The 27,936-nt window shown below is 37.5% G+C and overlaps 1 protein-coding gene across 3 annotated transcripts in view; it reads right to left on the bottom strand.

Annotated features, from left to right (window-relative positions):
* Positions 1–27,936, bottom strand: part of Eps15 (epidermal growth factor receptor pathway substrate 15) — a 101,890-nt gene that overhangs the window by 33,663 nt on the left and 40,291 nt on the right. For 2 of the 3 annotated variants that reach the window (XM_013348541.2, XM_013348542.2), the window contains exons 9-13: positions 25,535–25,732; positions 24,639–24,784; positions 21,711–21,867; positions 15,843–15,928; positions 3,558–3,630 (exon numbers count right to left, since the gene is read on the bottom strand). In XM_013348541.2, the coding sequence (XP_013203995.1) occupies positions 3,558–3,630; positions 15,843–15,928; positions 21,711–21,867; positions 24,639–24,784; positions 25,535–25,732 (660 nt within the window). The remainder of the gene's footprint in view (positions 1–3,557; positions 3,631–15,842; positions 15,929–21,710; positions 21,868–24,638; positions 24,785–25,534; positions 25,733–27,936) is intronic. The other variant, XM_005353574.2, reaches the window with a different exon arrangement.

The raw sequence follows: 27,936 nt of genomic DNA, 5'->3' as shown, positions 1-27,936 counted from the left end.
ATAATTTATTTACTCTTATGTGCATTGGTGTGAGGGTGTCAGATCCCCTGGAACTGAGTTACAGACAGGTGTGAACTGCCATGCGGGTGCTGGGAATTGAACCTGCATCCTCTGGAAGGGCAGACAAGTGCTCCTAACCACTGAGCCATCTCTCCAGCCCCTATTAATTCTTAACTAATGAAATATAAATATCCAGGAGCTTCCTTTTATGTGACATTACTATGAACCAAGTCAAATAAAGTAGGACTTTATAACTACTTACTATGTTCCCGATCCTTCTAGCCAGTGGGATCTGGGTGCATTCTGTACTATTTTTAATTTCATGCATAAGAACAAAGTTTATTTTTATTTAAACAGCTCCTTAAATATCTAGCAATGTATTTCCAAATACAGTAGAAGACATATGTGATCCAAAGCAAAATTTCCAAGATCAAGAAACACATAATATAAGATGGAAATCTGGAATGTGTGTGTGAGCACATGTATATATGATAGTATATTTATCTGTATGTTTGTGGTGTATGTACACATTTATGCTTGTGCCTTATGGTGCCCATGCAGATCTGCAAAACTCAGAGAAGGATTTAGATGTCCAGCTCTATCACTCTCCATCTTAATCCTTTGAGACAGGGTCTCTGACTCAACCTAGAGTTAGGTAGGTGATTAGCAGACCTGTTATACTATAATGGGGTTACAAGTACATGCAGTAATGCCTTGGGTTTTATGTGGGTGCTGGGAATTCTAGCTTGGGTCTTCATGCTTGTATAGCAAGTACTGTTATTCACTGAGACATTTCCTCAGCCTGTATATAAATATGAAGTAAGACAGTAATAAGGAAAGTACTGACAGGAATAGGAAGTCCAGACTTGAAGGCATTTTTTTTCCAACAAGATTTATTTTAAGACAGACCAACTTTTAATGATAAGCACTAAAATGGCTGACTGGAAATGTACAAGTGCACTCAAGAGGCAGAGATCTAATTGTGAGCAGCCATCAGTGCCAGAGTGACAGGGATCATAGAGAAGAAAGGAAAGAAAATATTTCAAGGTGTGAGCTCATAGATCACACAAGAAAGAAAAACCTAGAAAAGCAATATTCTACTTTAAAGTAGTGAGCATATATAAACACAAACCAACAACTTGGATGGAGTGCGGCCCAGTGAGGAAACACGTGAGGCCTTGAGGTCAATCACCAGCATCAATACAAAAACAAAAATGAGACCAACAAAAAAACTCAAGGTAGGGTTGGTAAGATGGCTCAGCAGCTAAGAGCACTTGCTGCTCTTGCAGAGGACCTAGGCTCATTTCCTAGCATCCACACAGTGGCTCACAACTGCCTGTAACTCAAGTTTGAGGGATCAGGCACCCCTCCTGCTCTCTGCAGACACCAGGTGTTACATGGCGCACATACATACTTGCAGGCAAAACATTCATAAAATAAAACTAAGTAAAATATTAAGGCTTTTGGTTTTAAAACTTTAATTTCTATGCTTGAGAACTGAGTTTATATAATCATGTTATTTAATTAGCTGGAGAAACACCAACACTCAAAAGAGACAAGGTAGGACACTCAACAATAGACTGAAATGTCTTTACTTCCATTTCTCATTAGCACCTCCTTTAGAAAGTGGAGTCAGGAAGTAGCCAAGCATACATTTTGAGATTCTGCTATTTGAAATAGCTCTAGTAAATGGCCTTTTACCAGAAAAAAACAGAAAAGTAATATTGAAAGCAGGCCCTGGTGGTGTACATTTGGAATCTCTGTATCTGGGAGGTCTGGGTCATCCTCAGTTACACAATGAGTTCAATGTCAGCCTGACTTAAACGAAACTCTGTTTCAAAAAGGAAAAAAAGAAAAGAAAGTGCTGAAAGATGGAATGACAGATTTTAATTGTCAGTGCTGCTCCTAGGCTGCACCTCCTTATGACAGGGTAAGTCAGAGCTAATTCAGTAGGAGTGAATTGCACTTGTCTGGGTCTAGCATCTCATTACCATTGATAACACAGAGATGACTCCACTAACCCAGAACTCCATTAATCTCAGTGTTACTTTTCAGTGAATTTAATTGCAGCCATCACAACTTGTTCTACACTACACAAGATCTGAGATGCCGCATATTAGAAGTACCCTATGTAGAAGCCAGTCAGATTTCATGTGTCAATCATACATTTTGGATATCACAAAGTTTAGTGATATTCTACTAACACCATTAAGGAAGATGAGCAAAACATTATGGAAAAATTTTAGCAATAAAACTTCTATAATTATAAATATTTGAGGATATTGAAGGACCAATATAAATTTTAGATCTTTCCTAAACTGGCTATTTAAATGTCCATCTCGTTTGTTTTTCCCCAGAAATGTAATAACAAAATATTATCTATGATAAGAACTTGTGTATTTTAGGATAGCAGCTGGTTAAATATAGAGGATGTCTATGACTATACCAGTGACTGTATCTATTTCGTATTAAAAAAAAAAAAAACCTTTGTAGATTTTTATCCTCTGTTCCCAAGCTGTGTCCAGCAATAAGTTTTACTGTTGGCATTTTTTCAAGAGGCTTACACAAAACAACGAAACTCAAGCAGCTTACCAGTCCACACCCATTAGCAATAGCAGAAAGAGAAATGTTCACAATAAATCTCTTGACTTTCATACCACTTTTAGGAAAATTCCAAAAACTAAATTAATGCAGTCATCCAATCAGAGTCAACTACCAACCACAAGTCTCCTTGGCTTCCTCAATCCTTTAGTGAATCATCTTCCCCACCCTAGCATGGTTTTCCTCTATCAAAACAAAATAATGATCTAGCAAACCCCAGTTTCTACCTGCTTAAAAGTACAAGTAGGAAAATCTAACACATAAGTAACATATTAGGAAATGCCTATCCATGAGCTCCTGTTGGCAGCTGCTACCAGTGCCCACACATACAGCACTGAGAAAATGCACCCCAGAAACATGGCCACTTGAAACGCTGCTCAATACTGTCACATTTGTCAAATAGAAACAGGTTTATTATCTCCTCTATTTATAAAATATAATTACTAATACAACAGCAAAAAATGAATTAAATTTCTTAATGAAAAGTTTCAGGTATTTTAGCTATAAAGCAATTCATAAGATGTTATTTTAAATTGCTTTCTATCATTCCCCATTCTAACAGTGACATGAGAAACACTCTTGAAAATAGTAGGTCTCCCAGCTGAAAAAAACCTTACATGCATGAAAAAGCAATTTGGTTTTTGATGATGCTCCAGTTTAATTTTATTGGTGTAATATTATTTATATCAAGTCATTCAAAGTTATCTTTATTGAATAATATGTAGGTAAATATCATTAAAATATTCTTAAATCTATAAACATGTGCTTATATTCATTGCAGTATAATTTTTAAAGGGCAGAATTCAGAGCAACAACAATCATTTAAAAAAAGAAACATTTATGTCATACAAATATTAGATATTCCCTAGACCTAATATCATAACCATCAAATAGAAAATACATTTACAATGAATATTCATTCCTACATTAGAAATAAGGCAAAATAGCTCACTTACCTGAACCTCACTTGTCCTCTGCTTAACTGTGTCTTCCTTCTCTTTAAGGTCCTGTTCCACATTGTTCTTTTCCCTAGAAGACCAGCAAACAATGCAAGAATATCTGAGAACATCAGCTACAGCTGGTATGGCTATCCATCCTCCTAAGCCTGAATCGCTTTTTAAATACATGTTGAAACATTCAATTTTTAAATGAAGGGCAGAATTTTCTACCCTCTTTAAATTATTTATGGGATAGAAATCAATATAGGCTCTATTTGTAAAAAAAAAAAAATGCTTCCTCACTAAAATGTGGTGAAAAAGGATAGATTAAAAAAGGAAGAAGCAGAAACTAATCAATAGAACACTCAGGTTTCACTGATGTCACTGTTGCTATGGTGATACTGTCCAATGAAAAACGCTGGTGAAGAAAAGGAGGAGTTGCATCAGCTCTGTATGCTTAACCCTTAACTACCACTGTCCTATTAAATAAGAATGGCTGAGAGAAACAGTGAGCAATATTAAGAAAAAGAGGCATTTATGTGTTAATTTCTCTTAAATCACCAGTGTGCATCATTTTAGAATGCAATAACATAGAAAAATGTAAAAGATTGATAATATACAGGTAGCATGCTGTATGATATATCACATTTACTCCAAAAAGGTTTTTTTGGGACTATCTACGAAACCCAATTGGTCAAAAAACAAAATCATATACATTATATTTAAAAACACAAAAGCATTAAGTTTTCCCTTCAAATCAAACTTACAAGGCTCTTCTTTGAAGTATCATCCCAAATTCCTGTTTTTTAACAGAGCTGGAATCATATAAATGTATCTCAAAAAACTTAAGATTTAAATTATAAAATAAAGCTATTTCTTTTCCTATAACAAGTTTAACTTCCCATGTTTACTAAAACCACTCACATGTACTGCTCTTATTTTCTATAAAATGAGAGGTAAAATGCCACAGAATTCTCCAGCAATACATGGGGTGGGGAGAAGAAGGCAATATGGAGAGGGGAAGACAGCATTTAAGAAGTCTAGTATGGCAGTTACACCTTACCAGGTCATTACCATGTTTCAAATAACTAACATAACTCAGTAGCTAACAGAACCTAAATGTAAGCTCAGATTTCATTTAACTCTGTCATAAAAGAAAGTGAGGAAATTATACCGAATACGTAAGAAAGAAACTACACGCCTTATTTGTGTATCTCCTCTTGTTAAAGTGAGGCAGCTGTTTTGGATATGTAGGTACAATGATCTTAAGATTTGTATGGAAGAAAAAGGCACTCCAATAAAGCTATTATTTGTACATTGTTACTGTCAAATACTTGAGATGGCCAGGGAGCTCACTACCCGTTTGTCAGATGGAGATTTTAAACAGTCCCTTACCATTCGAATCATTGTTGCAGTCTTCCTTCCATCCCTCACTGTCTGAAAAAGCCAACCCCCCCCCACCTCCAACCTTTATCAAATTAGGTGAAATTGTAAAATAGAAAATCACAAGGGAGAAAAATCTGAAAATACAGCACAAATTCTGATAGCTCAATCTTGTAATTTTTCCCTCCTTATGTGAGCAGATGAGTGTTTTCAGTCCTGCTGCAGTATGTCAGAGATAAGTCACATGAAAATCTAGCGCCCCCCCCCCCAGCTCCATCTCCCAAATCCTCAGAGACATTCCACACAAGGTCAGTAACACTTCAGAGCTCCATTTCAGACAGAAGGTAACAAAAATAGAAAACATTATACAGTATCGGAGATTGCCACAGCAGTCTCAAATGTGAATGTGCATCATTTAAATTCTTTCTGCTGCTCTTTTAACTCTTGTTACTGACAGTGTCTGCTCAACCCTCCCTAGGCTGCTGTTAACTCCTGTTACTCACAGTGCCTGTTGAGGAGACAGAATGTGCACAAGGAAAACAGAGCTGCAAGAAGGCAGCGAGCTGACTTAAAGTAGTGGAGACAGGAGACAGGAAGCTCACTTGGTGAAAAATGAAGACAGGGCACCAAAATTTGGGCTTTTACCAGCAAGGATCTACGATTGAATAAAATGGAGGATGATTTAAGAGTACAAACTGCTGCTAATATTTTTAAGGTATTGGGAAGGGGGAGCAATAGAAATATCTCTAAACGTATGTTGACTCCAGTCTCCAAAATAAGAGAATCTTTACATATTAGCTCAGAGATCAATAAAATTTAACTTCTAATTCATGTTTATCTAAGTAATATTCTGGTTCCTTTAATAATTTCTCTTATGGTCAAAACTAAGTACCATAACATTGTACTAGCCAGACAATGTATAAAAATTAATTTAGATTATAATTTCAGAAACACCAAATTGTTATTTTGTTGTCTTGAAATAGCTGCTAACCTCTAACTACACTCTTATTTTAAAAACATTTAAACATACATTTAGATGCTTGAAAATTGACTGGCTGATTTTCTTATATTCTTCCTTTCTTAAAAAAATAATATATAAATAACCAATACAAAACACCTTTAAAATTTTTATGTGATGTCAGGTGGTGGTGGTGGCACACACCTTTAATCCCATCACTTGGGAGGCAGAGGCAGGTGGATCTCTGAGTTAGAGGCCAGCCAGAGATACACAGAGAAATTGTTTGGAAAAAACACCCCCCCCCCAACATTTTAGTGTACTTTTATATAATTATATGCATGTATATGTGTGTGTTCCTTTGTATATGAACAGGAAGACATGTATGCATGTGGGGAGCAAGGTAGACATACCTTCCCTGATCACTCTCCCTCCTTATGCATATTGTGGCACAGTCTCTCACTCGCACCTAGAGCTTGAAGATTTGGCTAGTCTCTGCCTCCCATATGGAGATTACAGGTAGACCACCATACCTACCCAGCATTAACGATGTCCCCTTATATATGCTTCCATGTTAACTGATAAGCCACCTCCTCAGTCCTCAAGGCATTCTTAACATACTTTAAAAACTATTCAAGGCTCTATATCACAATTAAAAGTGATATATTTAGCTTCCCAAGCTGCTCAGATATATTATATGAAAAATAAAAAAGTAATTTCCAGAAAAGGGGAAAGAAATTATCCTACCCATCCTCCATTTAGACTATCCCTCTGCCCTATTCACTCTCACATGCTTGCATGTACTGAGATCCACAGAACCCATACTACAGATAGGAAAGGATGGAACTCCTGGCATTTGAGAGGCTAGCAGTTTTGATTCTGTGTACCTTCACATTGGACCCATCAAGGAAGTAAGGTTCAAGCTAGGCTTTTAGATGTCCAGAGTGGATAAGTGTAGAAACTTAACATGAAGTGGCTCAATGCAAGGGCAGTCAGGTTAAGAAAACCTGAGGCAACAATTTACTTCTATTTTGCCAGGCTCAGTTTATAGGGAGAATAGAGGAAACCATTTGTCTTAACGCTGATATGAAGCCAAAAGTATCACAGACAGGATTACATCACTTTCCACATCCTTCCCAGATACATATTTATTGTCATTTTTCTGAACATAGCATCCATCACTTTCTAAAACTAAAAATCATTAAAAACTAGAAAGCCTGTAAAAACTCACAAAACTATTTTTTTTTCAGTCTTGATATTTCTTGTAAAACTCCTTAAGGTGCAATCTAAATTTAAAAATGCTAATACCACGAAACTTAACTACTAATTTCTATTACAAGTAAAGGGAGGTACGCTACTTCAATAAATAATCTTCAGTGAGGTGCCTGAATTTTAGAGTAAGAAAAATAAAACTCAGGAGACCTGGAGTCTAATTCAGGCTGCTATGAAACTGTCTTTCTGACAGAGGCCAAGTCTTACTCTTCATGTGTGAATGTTAATATCATTATCTTCAGTTAGGACGACAAAATACACACGATGGAAGATATAGGCTTTGAGCCTAAGTATTAGTTGTACTTAATATCGACGAAACACTTTTTCAACATGTAAAAAGGACTTATGGTTACAAGACAAGAGTAGAAAATCCATCTAAGGAGTGGAGCTGGAGCTAGAGCTGGTGCTCAGTGGTACAGGGATGGGAGAGGCGGAAGGAAGGAGATACACAGACACATTTAAACTGTCAGTCAAGGATTCTGTACCTGCCAGGCATGGCAAACACATACCTGCAACCCCTAGCACTTAGGAAGCAGAAGCAGGCAGATCTCTGTGTGTTCCCATCAAGTCCCAGGCCAGTAAGAACTATCAACTTAGATCTGTCTTTAAAACGAACAACAACAAAAATCCCACACCTGACCAAACTGGCCTTAAATTATTCCTAGATAAACAAATAGTAGTAGGGCTGTCCTATAAGAAATGGTAACAAGAGTCCTTCAGATGAAAGTATGATAAGCAATCAGCTCAAAGGCATATGACAATGTAAAGGTTTTCGGTAAAGGTAAACACACAAGCAAATACAAGAAATGGCACTACTACAATTTTGATTCAAAACTTAATTTTATACTTTCTGTAAGATTTAAGTGACAAAAGCATTAAAACCTGTATGTTTGTTAGTAGAAACACAATCTATTAAAATATTATCTGTAACATCAGTAAACTAAAAGGACCGGAGTTTTATATGTGACTAAAATAGGTTATAGGGAGCTATGCTGTAATTCAATTGGTAGGCTTCATGTAGCATGCATGAAATGGCGTACAGGATAAAACTGGATACCTTAACAGTCATACCTGTAATCCCAGCATTCAGGAGGTAGAGGCAGAGGTTTAGAAATTCAAGACCACCCTTGGTATATCAAGTTTGAAGTCATACTAGGCTATGTGACACCATGTTTCAAAATAAAAGAGGGTCTGGGAGTGGGGAGCTAGTGGAGCTGGTCAGGATGCTCATGGATGTGCATGGACGTGCAGCCTGTCACATCTGCCAACATGCTAGGTATGTTGCTTTTCTTGCTTGTGGTTCTTTATCACTATGTAGAGTCTAGTTTCATAAGGAGCTGAACTAAAAGTGATATTTTCTCCCCGCGACACTCAAGTTTCAGGACATGGTCTAAACTAATATAGAGGTGGTAATGGGCCTTCATCCTGGACTTCATGTCTCCTACCTATCACAGCACACAAAGCAACTATGCCTGGACTTTTACAAACATTGATTTCCCCAAAGTCTTTCTTAAATCTATAGAACACGAAGCTGATATTGAATAGGGTCTCCTACAGAGCTGCTTTCCTTTTTGCTCTTTCCCCCAACACAAAAAATATACACACATAACATCAAACTATCTAACTTTAGAAGATTAAAGTTATAGCGACTGTTGATAGCAGTAACAAATGTACTTAATATCAATTAAAATACACACTGAGGCTGAGTGTGTACCACACCTTGGTCCTAGAACTTGGAAGGTGGGAGGACTCCAACTTCAAGGACAAATACACAGGGAGTTTTAGACCAACCTGGGCAACTTAGTAACATCCTGCCTCAGGAAAATATTTTTCTTTCTTCCTTCTTTTGTTTTTTTTTTTTTCTTCTTTTTTTAAGACAGAGTCTCACTATTGACTGTCCTGGAATTCATTATGTTGCGCAGGCTGGACTTGAACTCACAGAGATCTGCCTGTCTCTGCGTCTCAAGTACTGGGATTAAAGGCATTCATCACTACGCCCAACTCAGAAAAAAAAATTAAGAGCTGGAGATACACTGCTCAGTGTTTCTTGAGCACTCACAAAAACCTCAGGATTGATATCCAGGTTCAAAACAAAAGGCAACATGTAAAATGGTTAAAATGATAAATTTTTCCCTATCTACATCAATGATTAAAATTAATGTAAAAGAAAAAGAAAGCATAGGTGAGAATTTACAATTCTGGAAGAGGCACATATGGTATGGAAAGCTGAGAGGAAGCATCGGAGACGGTGGTAAGCAAGCTCTGGCACTTGGTAAACATGCAGAGCTGCAGCATACAGGAAATGCTGAGCCCTGGAGGTTTCTAGATCAGACTGAGTCTTTGTTTCTGAGCAGTGAATGACAGAACTTAACAAGATGACTCTTCTTTCCTTTTTGGCTTGTGTGGAAGAAAGGAAGCAGAGGCTTTTATTATTCAGCAGCTGATGAAAATTGCTGGAAAGGCTACATAGCAGCCTGACTTGCTTATTTTGGAACTGTCAGAAGTCTAGGGTTAAAGTAAAGTAATAACCATACACAGCAGATGACATGCTGTAGCTTTTCATCCAATGAGTCTAGAAGTCAGGTAACATTTTATTCCAAGTTGGTTAAAAACTTTAAAATTTGAGGACAGATGCTGATTTTTACTTTAGGTTTTTAATTTTGCAAAAATTAGAGTTTAGAGGTCCTTATTTATAATCTATCACACTAATCAAGTTAAATGTTGTAAACATTTAAGAATGTATGATATATATGGACAATTCTTAGTTCTTGGCTAGCTGTTTTCTTTTTTAAAATTAATTTTTTATTTTACGGTGTGGAGCATGGGGGAGAAGTATAAATGTGTACTATATGTGTGTAGTGACTACAGAGGCCAGGAGAGGGCTTCCAATGTCCTGGAACTGGGGCTATAAGACAGTGTGAGTGAGCCACCTGATGTGGCTGCTGTGAGCTGAACTGAGAATCTCTGCAAGACCAAGTGCACCACCATTACTCTAGAGGGAGGTTAGCCATTTTAATAAGCCCCCCCCCCTTTCTTGAAAAGTAAGAGAATATATCCATGGACATAAATTACTGAAAACAGATGTGTGGTGATATTTTGTTTGTGCTTACACAAATAAAGCTCATCTGAAGATCAGAGTGTGGAGCTAGTTATACTAGTTACTCATAGAGGCCAGGTAGTGGTGGCACTATCTCAGCACTTGGGAAACAGAAGCAGACAGCCTTCTCTGAGTTTAAGGTCACCTCGGGCTACACAAGATTCAATCAGTCTGAAAAAGACCCAAGCAGTGGTAGCTCACATTTTTAATCCCAGCACTAGGATGGTCAAGTCAGGAAGGGATATGGATGGGTGGAAAGAGAAATATAAGGTGGAGGAGACAGGTGCTCAGCGCATTGAGTCTGAGGATTTGCGGAGACAGGATCTTGCCCAGTTTGGTAAGCAGACTGGGCAGAGGTAAAAAGTCTCTATAGTGGCTGGCTCCTTTACTTCTCTGATATTTCAGCAAGCTTTATTGTTAGATCACAAACAAAATATCATCACATAGATGGGCTGGAGAGATGGCTCAGCAGTTAAGAACACTGATTGGTCTTTCAGAGGACCTGGGATCAATCCCAGTACCCACATGGCAGCTTACAACCATCTGTAACTCCAGTTCTAGAGGATCCTATATCCTCACATAAAACATATACAGGCAAAACACCAGTGCACATTAAATAAATAAAATAAAAAATAAAAAAAATTTTTAAAAATAATTTATGAACTTATTCTGTATTAGTTATTTACTGCTGCATAATGAATCACATATGTGACCAACAATATATCTCTCTGTCTCTGAGTTGGGAATTCATAAGGCTCTCTCTCCCTTCAGTGGTGAGAGCTCACTCAGTATAGGCCCTGATCCAAGCACTGCAAAAGAACAAAACAACAATAAAACTCCTGTAAGCAGACAGAACTCAAGTACCTCATGAGAGGTTGAGACCCAGATGATGACAGAATATGGAACTAAAAGACTCATTTCCAGGGTGTCAAAAGCTGTTATTGTTGTTTTATATCAGTTCTTGAATATAAACAAGACAGAAGCCTATATATCGAGGAACATATTTACATGGACATGTCTAGACCAATGCATTCGCCCCATGGGGAACTGGCAAATCTACCCCAGCCCAGCCCACTCCTGTGAGGCTCAAAGGGATGGTAAAGCCTTCCTCTAGTCCCCAATTTTACCACCTGCAGACTGCTCCTACAGAGATTCGCTAGACCTGATTCCTTGTTCAGTTGTGTAAAAAAAGCCCTGCCTCCTTGTTCAACTATGTTTAATAACCCTGTCCCCTTCTGCAATTTTATGGATAATCCTACCTCCTGACCAACTTCATATGATACACTGAGCTTCCTGGGTGCTGTGGCTTCTCTATCCATGAACTTGGCCCACCCAACCCCAGCTTTTTAGTCTCTGGAGGTCTCTCTGTGTCTGTCTTTTCTTCATTCCCTCACTGCCCCAATTAGGTCAATTCCTGGGCAAAGACATGGCACCGACTATCTGGCTACAACGGTCCTAGTCTGTCTTCACCTAGGAAAAAGAATTCACTTACCTATTCTAAACAGTACTTACTGAGCAACGATTTAGTAAGTCGTACACGCTGAAGTATGAGCTGAGCATTGAGGATGACAACTAATAACTTGTACTGATTTACCATGTTCTCAGCATCCACATAGAGTTTGCATTTCTATTTTAGATATGAAGAAACTAAGACATAGTAAGTAAATCTGTCCAAATCAGGCTAGTATGACGTCTTAGTGAATGAAGGAACTTGCAGCCTAGCACTGCAAGAGTTTGATCTCCAGGACAAATGTGGTAGAAGAAGAGAAAAAGCCTCATTCCAGAAGTTGTCCTCTGACCTCCATGTGCACACACCATCCCACATATTAAATGAATGTGAAAAAAATTTTTTTGACAAAAGGGTGTCAGATAATCTGGGAATCTGGTCAAAAGTTCTACCACTAAAATCCTATACTGCACAGCCTCTCTACAATAAGACACAGGAGCTGGAAAGGTGGTTCAGTAGGTGAAGGCACTTGTGACCAAGACTGACAACCAGGTTCTAGCCTACAAGTTGTCCTCTGACCTCCACCTATCTCTGTGGCATGCATGTTTATATACATGCATATGCATCCTCATGCCCCCACAGAATAAATAATTTAAAAACTATTAAATCAAGATTAAAAACCTCTTCCACTTCAGGGATGTTGCAAGAATTAAAAAAAAGAATTTATATAAAGTTGATGTAGCACAATCCCAATAACTACTATAATTACCTATTGCTTATTGACCTCAAACCAGGAAAACAAATAGGCCTGACAGGATGTGGCTTTTGCTTCCTTATGCTTTGCTAACAGGACAGGCAAGAAGGAAGTAGAAGCTAGCAGAAGTCAAAATATTAACTTTTGCCTCAGCATAAATTACATGACCACGCTGTCCAAGAGACTGAAGCAGTCTCATTTTCCTGCACCTTTCATCTGTCCAGAACTTCTCACAGCGGACTGCAGAGATGTTGAGTGGTTAAGACCACAAGCTGCTCTTGCAGAGGATCTGAGTTCCATTCCCAGGACCCATAACACCACCTATAATTCCAGCCCCACAGGAACCTAAACTTTTGGCCACCACTGACACCTGATTCACCCATACACACATAATTAAAAATAAATCTTTAAAAAAAAACCTGTCCCCAACAACAAACAAACAAATAAAAAAACCAAAACTTCTCTGAGGCATTTTACTTTCGGAGTAAGGATTCTTTTTTTGTTTTGTTTTCTGAGACACGGTTCTTTGTAGCTTTGGAGCCTGTTCTGGAACTAGCTCTTATAGACCAGATTGGCCTTGAACTCACAGAGGTCTGCCTGCCTCCGAGTGCTGGGATTAAAGGCGTGCCCCACAACCACCCAGCTCAGAGAAAGGATTCTTATGGGATCCACAAAAAGCTTTTAAGAACTGGCTGGGCGCTGGGCGGTGGTGGCGCACGTCTTTAATCCCAGCACTCCGGAGGCAGAGGCAAGCGGATCTCTGTGAGTTCGAGGCCAGCCTGGTCTACAAAGGGAGTTCCAGGACAGGCTCCAAAGCTACAGAGAAACCCTGTCTCGAAAAACCAAAAAAAAAAAAAAAAAAAAAAAAAAAAAGAACTGGCTGGGCATGGTGGTATACACTTATAACCCCAGTACTCAGGAGGCAGAGATAGGTAGAAATCTGTGAGTTTAAAGCCAGGTTGGTCTATGTAGTGAGTGGTAGGACAATTAGGGCTACACAGAGAGACCCTGTCTTGAAAAAATAAAAATAATAAACAAACGGATCAAGTTTCTGGAAATAGAAAAAGAATAACTGGCAACCTAAAGATTTTAAAAACAGCTTAACAAGAGATATTTAACTTGGGCCATCAAGCATGAATAGATGCTTACAGTGTTAAAGGTATAGCCAGGCAAATGAGAACAGTAACATGAGAGACAATGAATAAATAAGGGGGCAGGCTGAGGTGAGAGGTAATATGCCTACCTGTAGCAGGTGGTTAGAGGAAAGGGATTAGTATAGTTTGAATGTGGATGTCCTCACACACTGTTACATTTGAGTATGTGGTCTTTAGTTAGTATTGCTTTTTGGGAGTCTGCTGTGGCTGAAGGAGTTGGGTCACTAGGAGTGGGCTTTTGAAAGTCATAGCCCAGTCCCACTGCCAGAGTAGTCTCTGCTTTGTGGTCTGGTGGCTGCATGAGAAGTTCTACAACAGATGCCTGCTTCGGTGGACAGAGCCACTCACACCATCCAGCTTGCTTTGCTATGATGGACCGAACCCTCTGAAACTGTGAGCCAATATAAATCCTTCCTTGCTTCAGTTGCTTCTGTCATACATCTCCTCAATAAGAAGCAAAGTGACTAATATAACAATAAAGCAAAAGATGGTTAAAGCACCTTGCTTATTTCTGAAGGTAGAAAGAGTAAATACAATATCTGCTCTTATGAAATTTTAAAGTGTCCTAGGAGAGAATATACTGTGGGAAGTAAAAAGAATGGTCTGGGTGACAGGGAAACGCTATGGGTTTTTTGTTGTTGCTGCAGTTTGGTGTTTTGTTTTGTTTTAGACAGACAGGGTCTCTCTATGTAGCGCTGGCTATCCTGGATCTCTCTCTGTAGATAAGACTTTGAACTCAGAGTTCTGCTTGCCTCTGCCTCCTGAGTCCTGGAATTAAAGGTATATGCCTCTGTGATCTGCAGGGGAACACCATGAAGGAAGAGCCCTTCATACTTTGATCAAAAATGAAAATAGAATTAAACTAACAACAGTGAGTTACTGGGAGTCTGAGTAGTATATCCTATGTCAACCGGAAGTCTTTGGAATTAAACATCTTCATCTCTAACCAATGAAAGAGCCAGTGAGATGGCACAATGGGTAAGGCACTTGCCACCAAGCTTGACAATCTAAGTTTGATCCTCAGGGCCCGCTGGTGGAGGAGAGAACTGACTCCAGAAGGTTATGCTCTGGCCTTTATATATGCACCACAGCACATTCACACACATGTGCACACACAATGCATAAATAAATAAAAATGGTAAAAAAAAAACAATAAAAGTGAAATCTTGTGTCAAAAAGCAATTTAGTAAACATCACATACACTGTTCGAATTCTTTCCTATATCATAGTTATACACATTCATTCTATTAAAAAGACTCAAAAACAAAACCTCAAGAGTAAAAACTTTAGTACAGAAAAAAAATACTGAAAGACTAGGTATATAATGAAATATCCTAAAGACTTGGTGATCTAACAAAAACTTAAAAATGCTAGGCATGCTCCTCATAGGTTATTAGTTATCATTTACTATATACATACAACAGCCATAATATCCCAATTATCAAAGCTTGGTAAAAGCTTAAATGCCCAAAAGTAATAACTATTAGAAATGGCAACAAAAGAGTATTTTATCTATGGTGCTAATTCCTATTAAAGTAACTATAAAGGCATATTATACACTAAACAACTGTGCAAGTCAAGAAAGCAAGCGTAGAACACTGAAGAACATGTCTGTCTACATCAGCTTGAGAGGCACAGAGACAGGTATTTTCCTAACTAGCGGTTTAAATGATAATACACACATAAGCAAGAATGTTTAATGGGGCATTTACAGGCCCTGTGAAAATAAAATATAAACATGATTATAGACACAGTAACCCAATGTTTACTTCTGTCTTGAAACAAAGTAATAAAAAGGTATAGGTGTATGTTTGTGTATTTGTGGGTATATGCACAGATGTGTGAGTGTGAAGGCAAGAGGTCAACAGTGAGTGTCTTCCTTTATCATTTCCCTTATATTTAATTTTGTTTGTTTTCAAGACAGGGTATCTCTGTATAACAGTACTAACTGTCCTAGAATTTGCTCTGTAGACCAGGCTGGCCCTGGAACTCACAGAGACTCGCCTGCTTCTGCCTTCCGAGTGCTGGGATTAAAGGCGTGCATCACCACCACCTAGCTTATATTTGATTTTTTAAAAAAGCATTCTGATCCCACTTAAGCAGAAATATGGTATTTAAAGAAATAAAGTAGTATTTATCAAAATGTGCATAGAAAATGAGGAAGTTTATATAATACACATATACTATACATATAATCTGTATGTGTGCCTATAAAGTTAGCTATAATTTTACTTTACATACCTCTGGAGGTCAACTATTTCATTGTTAAGAGTATCTAGTTCCTTAATAGCAGAGAAATCTGCAACAGGACTTGATCCTATGATGGTCTAAAAACAGAAAATTCACAGTTATACATTACTACTATAAATGCTAAACACTCAAAATGCTAAAGCCATACAAGGTAACAAGGTATTCCATTTTACTACATATTATCACTTTTAACTCATTTAATAAAATACTTTCCACAACCATATATATATATATATATATATATATATATATATATATATATATTTGTATATTAAGACAGCTCCCTTACACCCTCCAGAAAGCTATTATTCAATAATATAAACTCACACCCCAGATCCCATTGCCTTTGTCACATGATCCTAGTTTACCCAGAATTCTGCAGTAAATAAACACATGAAAGATTAGAAATTAATTCCTCCATTAAGATGTGTGATTTAGCAGCAACAGGGATGATGATATATTTCTATTTACATTATCTAGCACAGAATAAGTACATAAATTTTGTTGAGTCTCAGAATTATAATGGTGGTTGACTTTACTCAACAAATACTTTTTGTTAAATGCTTTTATTATCTAATCTAACCAAAAATCAACTGACCAACTGCTCAAACATGTCCTACAATAAACACTACTATCACCATGTATGTAAGTCTATATACAGAAAATATTTCTTTTCATTTTTTAATTTTTTTAGTGTGTATCAGTGTTTTTCTGTTTTTTTTAAAAACAGATTTTTAACTCTGTGTGCATGTGCGTACTACAGAGGCCAGAAAAAAGGCATCAGATCCCCTGTTACAGGTGGTTGTAAGCAGCCCGACACAGGTTCTGGGAGTCAAACTCAAACTCCAGTCCCTCTGCAACAGCAGTTTACACACTTAACTGTTAAGCCATCTCTCCAGTCCATTTTTGTGTTTTTGAGGCAGGGCCTCATTTACCCAAGACGGCCTTAAAGGCGCTGTGGAGTCAACGGTGACCTTGAATTCCTGATCCTCCTGCCTCTCCCCATGTATGGGGATTAAATGGGACATCATATACCAACACATAGCTTTCTTTTAATAAGGATGACATCAGCCGGGCGCTGGTGGCGCACGCCTTTAATCCCAGCACTCGGGAGGCAGAGGCAGGAGGATCTCTGTGAGTTCGAGACCAGCCTGGTCTACAAAACCTAGTTCCAGGACAGGCTCCAAAACCCTGTCTCGAAAAACAACAACAAAAACAAAAAAAAAAAAAAACAAAAAAAGGATGATATCAGAATTGGTTACCAAATGATACTTATATAGATACAAAATCTAGGTTTAATCTACATTCTGTTATTTTTGCTAACTATATCCTCTTCACCCAGAAAATGGAGAAATAAATCTCTGCCCTGCCTACTTAGATCAAATGAAGTAACTTTTTCTTTTTTGAACTGCCATTGATGTCCGGTTTTCTTTCTAAAGTCAGAACAAGAGGATGACTGCTCCTTTAAAAACCCGACTTATACACACCATTACAATCAGATTAACAAATAACAGAATCATCAGCTTCTGGAAATAGTAAAACTAAAACCTGACTGTGTGAGATCTACGATTAGAACATAAAACTGAGTTGATAATACTAATGCTGTGACTTCCATGTGTCACCACGTGCACAGCAGAAGAGATCTAAATGCTCCATACTATTCTATTCCTCACCCTTACACAATCACTACAATTCACCAGGTACTGCTGAGCCTATCAATCAGGTCTCAAAAGTAATCTAAAAAGTGAGTCACTGGGAGGTGAGTATTAACTAAATTTAGAGCTGGGAAACAAATCAAGGGACTGCTCAAAGTTGAACCATTAATTTGATCAAAAATCTTCAGATTAAATACAACTGTATTTTATAACATGACCTTTGGCATTTGCATGCCAAAGTAACTTAGAAAACATTGTGCCAAAAGTAAACTTAGCAAACTGGTTAATAAAATTTGACAAATAATTCCTTCTACTTTTTTTTTTATTATCACATTGCCTGCTAATACTGAGTTGTTTTGACTATTAGCACTAAAACTCATCTATAAAGATTCAATTAATTAAACTTCAAATTTTATATTAGTTACAACCTTACATCAAATATAATTCTTTTAGAGGGGCAGTTGAGACAGCACTTCCCTATGTAGCCTAGGCTACTCTTGAGCTCACTATGTAGCCTAGGCTAGTCTTAAATTTACTGTAAACCTTCTGGCCTCAGTCTCTGGAGTGCTGAGATTAAAGGTGCACAGTGCCATGATTCTCAAAAATACTTAACTGTCTTATTAAGCTCCATTAATATACAGACCATTACTGAAGCCATATTAAATTAAGAATCTTAAAGCAGATTTCTGCAGGAGACAGTTATTCACTAAGTTTTAGTTTTATCTAAACTTGACCTATGGGGTTAGGTTGATAAAAAATGAAAAAAAAATAGAACTTGATCTCACATTCATTACCAAGAATAATTTCTATCACTTAAATGCTACTGAGAAAAGTTCTATTAGAGGTACAAGTACACCAGGAAACATGGCTTCCATACCTCTTCTTAAAAAGTGGATTATATTTTGCAGCCTTTGCTATTAAAACACCAATAAGATTAAGTTAAATAAATTAGTTTAGCCTCAAACAAGTTAGAAGGTAATAGCTTTATATTATTAAAATGGCATGTAAGCAAATATGGAAAAGTTCAACTAAAATTATGTATAGTACATGAAGGGTACACAAAGAAAAATTGTAGCATGCCCGTCTTTTAAAATTATTTTATTCATTTATTCAATTTTGAATTATTTTTTATGTGTATGGGTGTTTGCTTGCTTACAAGTCTGTGTAGAAAATGTGCGCTTGGTGCCAGTGGGAACTAGAAGAGGGCTTTGGATCCCACAGACGGTTGTAAGCTGCCATGCCTGTGAGTGGGGAACCAAACCTGGATCCTCTGGAAGAGCAGTCAGTGCTCTGAACTGCTGAGCATCTCCGACCCCACATGCACCCTACAAATATTTTCTCTCATGTTGTTTTGTGCATTTTATCAAAGCCTCACCTTAATAATTTTAAGTGGATTGAGGAGTCCAGGGAAGTCAGACCACAGTGCATGTAAGTATCAAACGACACATGACAAAAGCATGCTGATCAACCGTTTTCACTGTTTATCAACTTTTCCACATAAAAAACACTCTAATTTCAAAATATACCGTGTAAATAAAAAACTGTAATGCTAAAATACAACAAAGACAGCATAAAATAAAGCTCTAACCTTGAGAGAGAGGGGAGTTAAGAAACTGACAGTACAAGAAAGGCGAAAGCAGAGTGCGGCAGAATGGAAAAAACAGTCCAAACTAGAAAAAACACAGAGAGGAGGAAAGCGACATTCAAAATGGTTTAGTTGAAGCTACAAAAAAATGCAGTTCTTTTAAATAAAATAAAAAAATAGATAATGAGAAGAGATTATTTGAAAGTCAGTACAAATTTTAATATTTTTGATTAATAGATAAGGCAACAGTTATAAAATATCAAAACTAACAGTTATAAAATATTTCAATGAATCTGGCACCAAGAAATAAGCATACCTTAGCATGCTCTAGTAAATTGTTGTAGGAGCGGTGGGCCGCTTCCCACCGCTCAGCCCGCACGGCTAGCTTTATCCGAAATAATTACACGGAAACTGTATTCTTTTAAACACTGCTTGGCCCATTAGTTTTAACCTCTTATTGGCTAGCTCTTACATATTGATCTAACCCATTTTTAATATTCTGTGTAGCACCACAAGCTGGCTTACCAGGAAAGATCTTAACCTGCGTCTGTCTGGAGTGGGAGAATCATGGCGATTGCCTGACTCGGCTTCTTTCTCCCAGCATTCTGTTCTGTTTACTCCGCCTACCTAATTTTCTGTCCTATCAGGCCAAGCAGTTTTCTTTATTAGTTAACCAATGAAACCAACAGATAAGATACAAGACCCACCTCCATCAGTAAATGGTCTTCTGAGAAGTCTACTAATTACAAACTATGTTAACAGATACAACCTCAAGTGCCTACTATTATACAGATTCCATGTACAAACAAAATCGATTCAGTAATTTATATTCTCTTGGAAAGTTTCAGTCATTATAAATTAAAAATGCAGAAATAAAATCCTACATGAATGATGTCTACAGTGTTACACTGCTGAGATACAGAACAGAACAGAATGCATAGGTATAAGTCTGTACCCTACATCTTTCTGTGCAGCATCACTTTCAGTCGCTCCACGACCTAGTGAGTTCATGTCACACATCCAAGAGTTTAAAAACACTCACAAAGTACAAAACCTCATTCATATAACTAATTCTCAGGACCTGGCAATAGTGAATTCCATTTACTTTATTTGGAGGGGAAAAGTCCATTTTTGACTTCTGTTAGGTTAAAATGGAATTTTTAACTATCTTATAAAACTAATGCAAAATCAAAACATTTTATTGGTACTTGAAAGTCAGGTTTTTTTTTTTTTTTTTTTTTTTTTTTTTTTTTTTTTTTTTTTTTTTTTAGTTTTTGAGACAGGGTTTCTCTGTAGCTTTGAAGTCTATCCTGGCACTAGCTCTTGTAGACCAGGCTGGCCTCGAACTCACAGAGATCCACCTGCCTCTGCCTCCCGAGTGCTGGGATTAAAGGAGTGCACCACCACCGCCCGGCTGAAAGTCAGTTCTTAATAACACACATTTGACAACCCTGAAATATCACCACAGCAGTATTTATGACACAGGTGAGAAGAGATTTAAAGATGGAAAGTTTGGGTGAGACGTTTTATTTTGTTTGGGTCTTTTTTAGATGAGGGCTCCTTGCACTGCCCAGGATACCCTTGAACTTCTGGATTCAATAATTCTTTAGCAGGGTGATGGTGGCACACACCTTTAATCCCGGCACTAGGGAGGCAGGCAAATCTCTGTGAGTTTGAGGCCAGCCTGGTCTACAAGAGCTAGTTCTAGGACAGGCTCCAAAGCTACAGAGAAACCCTGTCTCGAAAACAAACAAACAGAAAGAATTCTTTAGTCTAAGCCTTCCCAGGAGCTGAGACTACAGGGTCAATCGACACCTGGTTATTTAGTTTGAAAAGTAACTAAACCCACCATATAAGTCTTTTGAAAGGTCTATTGCAGACCATGATATTGTAAATGCGCTATATTAAAAAGAGCTTCTAGACAAGGAAATGAAATTCAAAGTACAACATGGTTAAAATGAAAATGCTTTGAAAATTTCTACTGCTGACCAGAAACCCAACTAACTTCTAGATGTTTAGATATGAAGCTCAGATATATACTTAAGAATGAACGCTCATCCTATGGCAAAGAAATGCATACAGATTTTCCTCAACATACAGTTTTTCTTGAAGGCTATTTTGATGTAAAATTGATACTAAGCAATCACTATCTTATGGATTTTGTTTCCAAATTTGTTTTGTTTTCTGTAAGATTGAAATGTAACAATTTAATTATTATAGCTAATGCTTCCTTCCTTCTTTAGTTTTTCATAAAAATTGACTAGCCATGGTGCATGCTTATAATCCTAGCATTTGGGAAGTGAAAGAAGAAAGGATCAGAAATTCAAAGTAATTCTCAGCTATACAGTATTCAATGCCAGGCTGGGCTATATGAGACTCTGTTTCAAAAAAAAAAAAAACACAACTTCAATTTAATATAATAAAGTACAGCAGTCATATGTGTGATGGATAGTAGGGTTGGCAGTTCAAGGATGCTATATTAGGAATATATAAGGTCTGTGAGCATGCTCACAGATACACTAAACCAAATGGGAGTGCTCTGCCCCTCCATGTTTGTGACTAGACACAGCATTGGTTCCTTTCTATCAGGCATGCAGGTCCTCTTTAAAGTTTTCTTACCTTTTGTAAACTTGACCTGTCTGATGGTGGAATCATCTCAGGAGTGAGAATATGTGGAGGATCAATGCCCTTTATTAACTTTTGATTGATTAAGTGAAAAGCCAAGGCAAACTGGTCTTTTGAAAGCTTCCCACAGTTCTTTGTGTCACACAGTGACCTATACAAATAAACAAAATGAACAGAACATAAGTGCTACATTATTACTCCCAAAACCCAAGAGAAAAACATATGATTTTAATGTTTTAAAAATAATTAGCTGAATTGAAAAAGATCACAGGCTGCTCAAAACTCACATAAAAAGTTAAAGAAGTGGAGCACATTAAGATGCTAAAAAAGAAACCAGGCAGTAGTGAAGCACACCTTTAGTCCCAGCACTTGGGAAGCAGAGGCAGGTGGATCTCTGAGTCCAAGGCCAACCTGGTCTATAGAGCAAGAACCTGGACAGCCAGGGCTGTCAGAAAAACAAAACAAAACAAAAATCCCAACGCTCAGAGAAAGTAAAAAGAATGTATGAGCAGGAAGATGGAAAGGGTGCTGGGGAATGCTGTCTTCTGAACATGACACAGCTGCTGCACTCACAAACACAGCAGTGGCCACCGGCTAAGGCTGAGCCCATCAGCACGGCAGCATGGCTAGGAGAGGGGCACAGGAGGCCCAACCCTTGCCTGGGGTAGTTAATGGCTGCCGGGGAAGGGAAGTCATTTTTCTTCAGTAAAGTAGTCCCTGGCAAGTTGCACATGATCCAGTAAATAATACTACACCCATGTATATGCAAGCAACCCTAATTAAGCTCAGAAGGTTATTAGAAAACAAACAAAAACATAAAAGTTGAAAAGAGATATATTGTAAAGAAGAGCTCCAGAATATAGAATGGTGATACAAGATGGTAATGGAGTATGTGAATGACCACAACTTATTACATACATACGAAATTGTCAAGTAATAAATTTTACCAGAAAATACAGTAAAACCTGTCAATTGAAGGGAGAGAATAAATGTTTCATTCTATTTGCCTTTTTTTCTTCTCTTTAAAATTCAGCTTTACAAATGTTTAATTCTCTGAAAGTCAGGGTAGCCTGACAAAAAGACTGGATATCAGGGTAGTTGACAAAAAGACAAGGTATCAAGCCAAATGTGGAGTACAGCTTTTATCTTAAGTCCTTATAACCTGGAACAAAATTTTTTGAGGTCTCAATCTTAGTTTCTTCCTCTGTAAGTAAAGAAACTCCTTTTGTGAGGTACCATAAGAAAGGGAATGCATGATTAAAGCCTGAGCACAGCACCAAACCCATTTGTGACAGTTACTTTGTTCTGTGTACTCAGCCTAGGTACTCAAAGGCTGTAGATTCAGCTATGCAAGCTTAATCTTTTCCAGTCTGGATATTCATCTCTCTTAAGACAGACCTACTATGCTCTGCTCTCTTCTAAGTTTCTCTTTGCAACTTTTTGTGTTTGTTGCTTCTTTAAAACCTCAAGATAACATCTGGCAGAGTTACCAGGGTAGGGGCAGGCACAAGACAAAGCAATTTCATATGCATTATTATATGTACTATGAAATGCATTACCAATGAACAAGTGTCATACAAATATGTACATCTTACAGGATTAGACATGTACATCACTGTTTATTTTTTAATTAAAAAAAAACACTATCTTGTACAAATGTTACAAACATCCCCCACACAGACTAATGTAGCCATTCAAACAAGCAACTGCCTAGACCAAAAGTCTATACACCTCAACGAACATATTCAAATCATGAATATACACAGCCATTCTGAAGCTATAGGATTTTGCTTACATGTTTATGCACAAAAAAATTAAAAATCTATGATAGAGTTAAAACTAGAAACCCAAGTTTAAACCCTCTTTCACGACTCATCTATTTTATTTATTTATTTATTTATTTATTTATTTATTTATTTATTTATTTATTTAGGCTTTTTCAAGACAGGATTTTTCTGTGTCTTTGGAGCATGTCCTGGAACTAGCTCTTGTAGACCAGGCTGGTCTCGAAGTCACAGAAATCTGCCTGCCTCTGCCTCCCAAGTGCTGGGATTAAAGGCGTGCGCCACCATCGCCCGGCTGACTCATGTATTCTTTACCTGCACTCCACCCTTCCTCATCACCCTTTCTTGTTCTCCTACTACCTGTGATACTTACTATTTCTATGTGTGTATCTGTTTGCAGATGTCCATGTGTAAGGTACAGGCAAGGACTCACAAAAAGAACACACAGAATTTTTCTTTCTTTCAAGTAATCTCAATATGATACATCTATTTTCTTGCAAAGATATCTGCATCCCTGTTTATTGCTGCTCTATTCTCTATAGGAATGAAATGATACCAACAGATCTCCATCAATAGATAAGTGGCTAACAAAAGTTTGTATATATAAAAAATGAAATACTATTCAGCTCTAAAGCAAAATGAAAGCAATTTTTTTTCTTTAGACATGGTCTCATTATTCCAGGCTGATCTTGCACTTCCATGAGTACTGGGATTGCAGGTGTATGTCACCATACCCAATTCATGTAACACAAGGGATCAAATCCATGCCCTCCTGCATGCTAGTTAGGAACTCTACCAACTGAGCTATATCTCCAGCACCTAAAGGTATTACTTATTAAACTGTTTAAATTTCAGATAGCTGGATTTTCGTAACAACATTCTAAGAGTTTATAATTGGTATAAACAAAAAAATGCTCCACCTGTTTTTTAATACCACTCCTGAATTTTTGTTTATTATACACAATAATTCTTCATATTTGAATTTTCTGTATAAAAAATGAAACAATTACTAACCTGTTCTCAAAATCTAGAAAAAAGTATAAAAACTAGATATAACACTACACACACACACACACACACACACACACCCACACACACACACACACACTTTTGAAAAACTATTAAAATAAAGTCTTACCAGATGTGGGCTAGTAAGACAGAAGGTAAACCTGTTTTCAGGAAGGTTTCACGGACCTCTTGACCAGACACATATCCATCCATATCCTTATCCGTTTTCAGGAAGATTTCATCATATTTAGCCTTTTCTGCAGGGGATACAACCCACTGGAGAGGGAAGAGAAGTTTCTATCAAAATGAAACCAACTTTGAAATAATATTTCTTCAAACCATAAGTGTATTTGTCACCAATCTGAACAAATATATCCAAATAACCTGATGTCAGTGCACTGGTTCCCATACATCACAACCAAAAAGTATGAAGAGAAGGCAATAGAATTACACACCAGTTAAAACATTTACAGGTGCCAATTTAACACTTTTTTTTTTTTTTTTTTTTTTTTTTTTTAGAAACCAGTAAACTCAAGTACAATTAAGCCCTGGCCTACAAATTCCAATACTAAAAGTGGTATCTGGGAAAGCCTGCATAAATAAATAATCTACATACTCCCCAAGCTTCATTTTCTATGCATGCAGCATTCTTGCCCAGAGCTGAGCTTGTACAGGCTGTCATTACAGTTGCTATTACACAACCTGACCAAAGATAGGTCAAAGGAAGTAAGAATTGATCAGAATTAGTAACGTGATCTAAAGAATCAAGAGTTAACTACAGATTAAAAATGATTATTATGACAGGGAGAGCATGCATATTAGCACACAGTATCTTCTATCTCCATCTTTAATCTCTATAGATCAGTCAAACACCCACAGGACATAAGGAGCATCTGCCTCCTCTGTGGCATCACGTCATGCAGGCTCAACTAGAGCAAGTGCAGCATCTTTGCTCCTCCAATTTTACCAATCACATTCATGCACTTTGTTAAAGTAAAATCCTTTAACACTGACAAATTTTTCTACCTGTCTTAACGGTGCTTTGGTAGGTAAAATGCCTACAGGTGGTAAGGAGTGGTAAGAGTCCTTGGCTGCTGAAGAGGGGACCGACCACACGGAGCCTGATATACTGACCATTGTTCTCTTAGAAGGTGGCACCAAGGCTGGAGGCAAGGACATTGGCACAGGTTCTTTCTCCAGTGCACAGTACACCAAAAACATGGCCTTGAAGATAAACAAAACAGAATCAGATATACTTTTAAGTTATCATAAAATTCACTCACCATGGCCTGGCTTCTCAAATCTTTTTAAAAAGTAAAATTAAGAACAAGAATAGGAGAAAAAGAGGAAGAAACAAAAGGAAAGAGGAAGAAAAGTAAGAACTCAAGGCTAAAACATTCTTAAGAAGAAATAGTCATAAAAACTTAGAGGCACACCCTTCAATTGAAGTTCTTGTAACAGCAAAGAATGAGAATTTGAATTAAAAATGCTATCTATAAAGAAATAATCTAATATACAAAATTTTCCTAGAAATTAATAATTTAATTTCAATTAAAGATGAACAGACAACTAAAAAACGAAGGAATGGACACCACAAATGGCCCATCCTTTAGTATCTCAAACAAAGCAAAGCAAGCAAACAAACAAAAAAACCTAGTAATCAGAAAAGACAACAATTAAGAAAGAAAATCCTAATTCTCAAAAGTAAACTTGCTTTGAGCTCCTATCTTAACTCCTAAGTTTGATTTGTTTTCAAATCAATATTCATTGAGTACAGAATACAAATGTGATCCATATTTCTATAATGGCTAATATTTTATAAATCAAGAAATTGAGGTTCAGAGATGCTAACTTGCCTAATACAACATTTTAAAAAATGCATAGGCTACAGTATACACTAAACCAAGCATCATTTCACAATCCTATAACCTTAGTACTCAAAACTGGGGAGCAAAGGATTGGGTTTGTGGCCAGCCTAGGTTATACTAATCTGTCTTAAAATATAATTTTTAAATGTTTATATACATATATAAATGTATATGCTACAAACTAGGCCATCTTAGCTACCGCATTCTTGATTGATCGAGCTTTAATCAGCATTAACAGCACCTGTATAATAATTCACACTGCCATCCTTTCCTTTATAATTAGAAAAACTAAACCTGACCCATGGACCCAGATTATAATAGGCACCAGAACTGCCTGGACGGCTTAGTAGCTCTATAATTGGAACTCTGAACTCAGTAAAGCTGGAACTGGGCCAAAGAATCTGCATTTCTAACAAGTTTCCGGTGATTCTCGTGCTGTGTATCCAGGGTAGCACCTAACCATTTGACCTGAACCAAGCCTTTTCCAGAGATGAGCCAACTAATAAGAATTCGGTGTCAGTTTTAAAACAAATGAAGACTATGTCTCCAAAAACCTGAAGCTCCAAAAAGAAAACAATCTGCCTAACACATCCTTTTCAGACAAGCTGACAATGTATGTAGCATCAGACTGGCATTTGCATGCAACAAGGGACCCGCAAGCATATAAAGGTCAGCATTTTTCTTGCTGCAGATGGAAGTCATTTCCTGGAAAAGTGGAAACTCAACAACAGCAGCAATGTCTGCCATCTGCTGCCAAGAGACAACACTTTTTTTTTTTTTTCTGAAAGTTAAAGTTCTTAATTTCATGTGTCTTGAAAATAATTTCCCCAAGAAAATCAATGCCAAATTTTGTTCACTAAATATAATATGAAAAGTGAACAGAGTAATTTTAGTACTGCTAGACTATGATCTTGTATTCTTACTATATTGTACTTTATCCTATACAATGTCTACAACTGAAACAAAAACAGCAACCAGATCAAATGATGCCCTCCCAACCTCACCTGCCCATGTGTGCATGTGGGGGAGGAAGAGAAATGTTAGCTTTCAAGCTGGTATATAGTAGGTGAGTATGAATGAAGTTACATAGAGAGACACTAAAGTAAAAAGCTTTTTAGGATACTTCTTATTTAAAAATAAAATCACCGCAAACAGACCTAAACTTTACACAGAGTGCCATGGAAAGAAAGGATTCAGTTGGGATTACTATCAACTGACTTTCTTTCAGAGTGTTTTTCTCTTTGTGTTTTAAGCAACATTAACTTTCAGTGGATGTCAGATCAACCTGAGGGGCTTGCTTTGTTTTGTTTCTTGTTTTTCAAGACCAAGTTTCTCTGTGTAGCTTTGGCTGTCCAGGCTGTGTAGACCAGGCTGGCCTCAAACTCACACAGATCTGCCTACCACTGCCTCTGGAGTGCTGGGATTAAGCAGCACCATGGGCTCTGAAGGCCTTTTAAAATACAGAACCTGGCCGGGCGGTGGTGGCGCACGCCTTTAATCCCAGCACTCGGGAGGCAGAGGCAGGCGGATCTCTGTGAGTTCGAGACCAGCCTGGTCTAC

Source organism: Microtus ochrogaster, chromosome 10 (assembly GCF_000317375.1).
Source record: "Microtus ochrogaster isolate Prairie Vole_2 chromosome 10, MicOch1.0, whole genome shotgun sequence".
NCBI classification, from domain to species: Eukaryota; Metazoa; Chordata; class Mammalia; order Rodentia; family Cricetidae; genus Microtus; species Microtus ochrogaster.
This window is presented reverse-complemented; position numbering and strand designations above follow the sequence as displayed.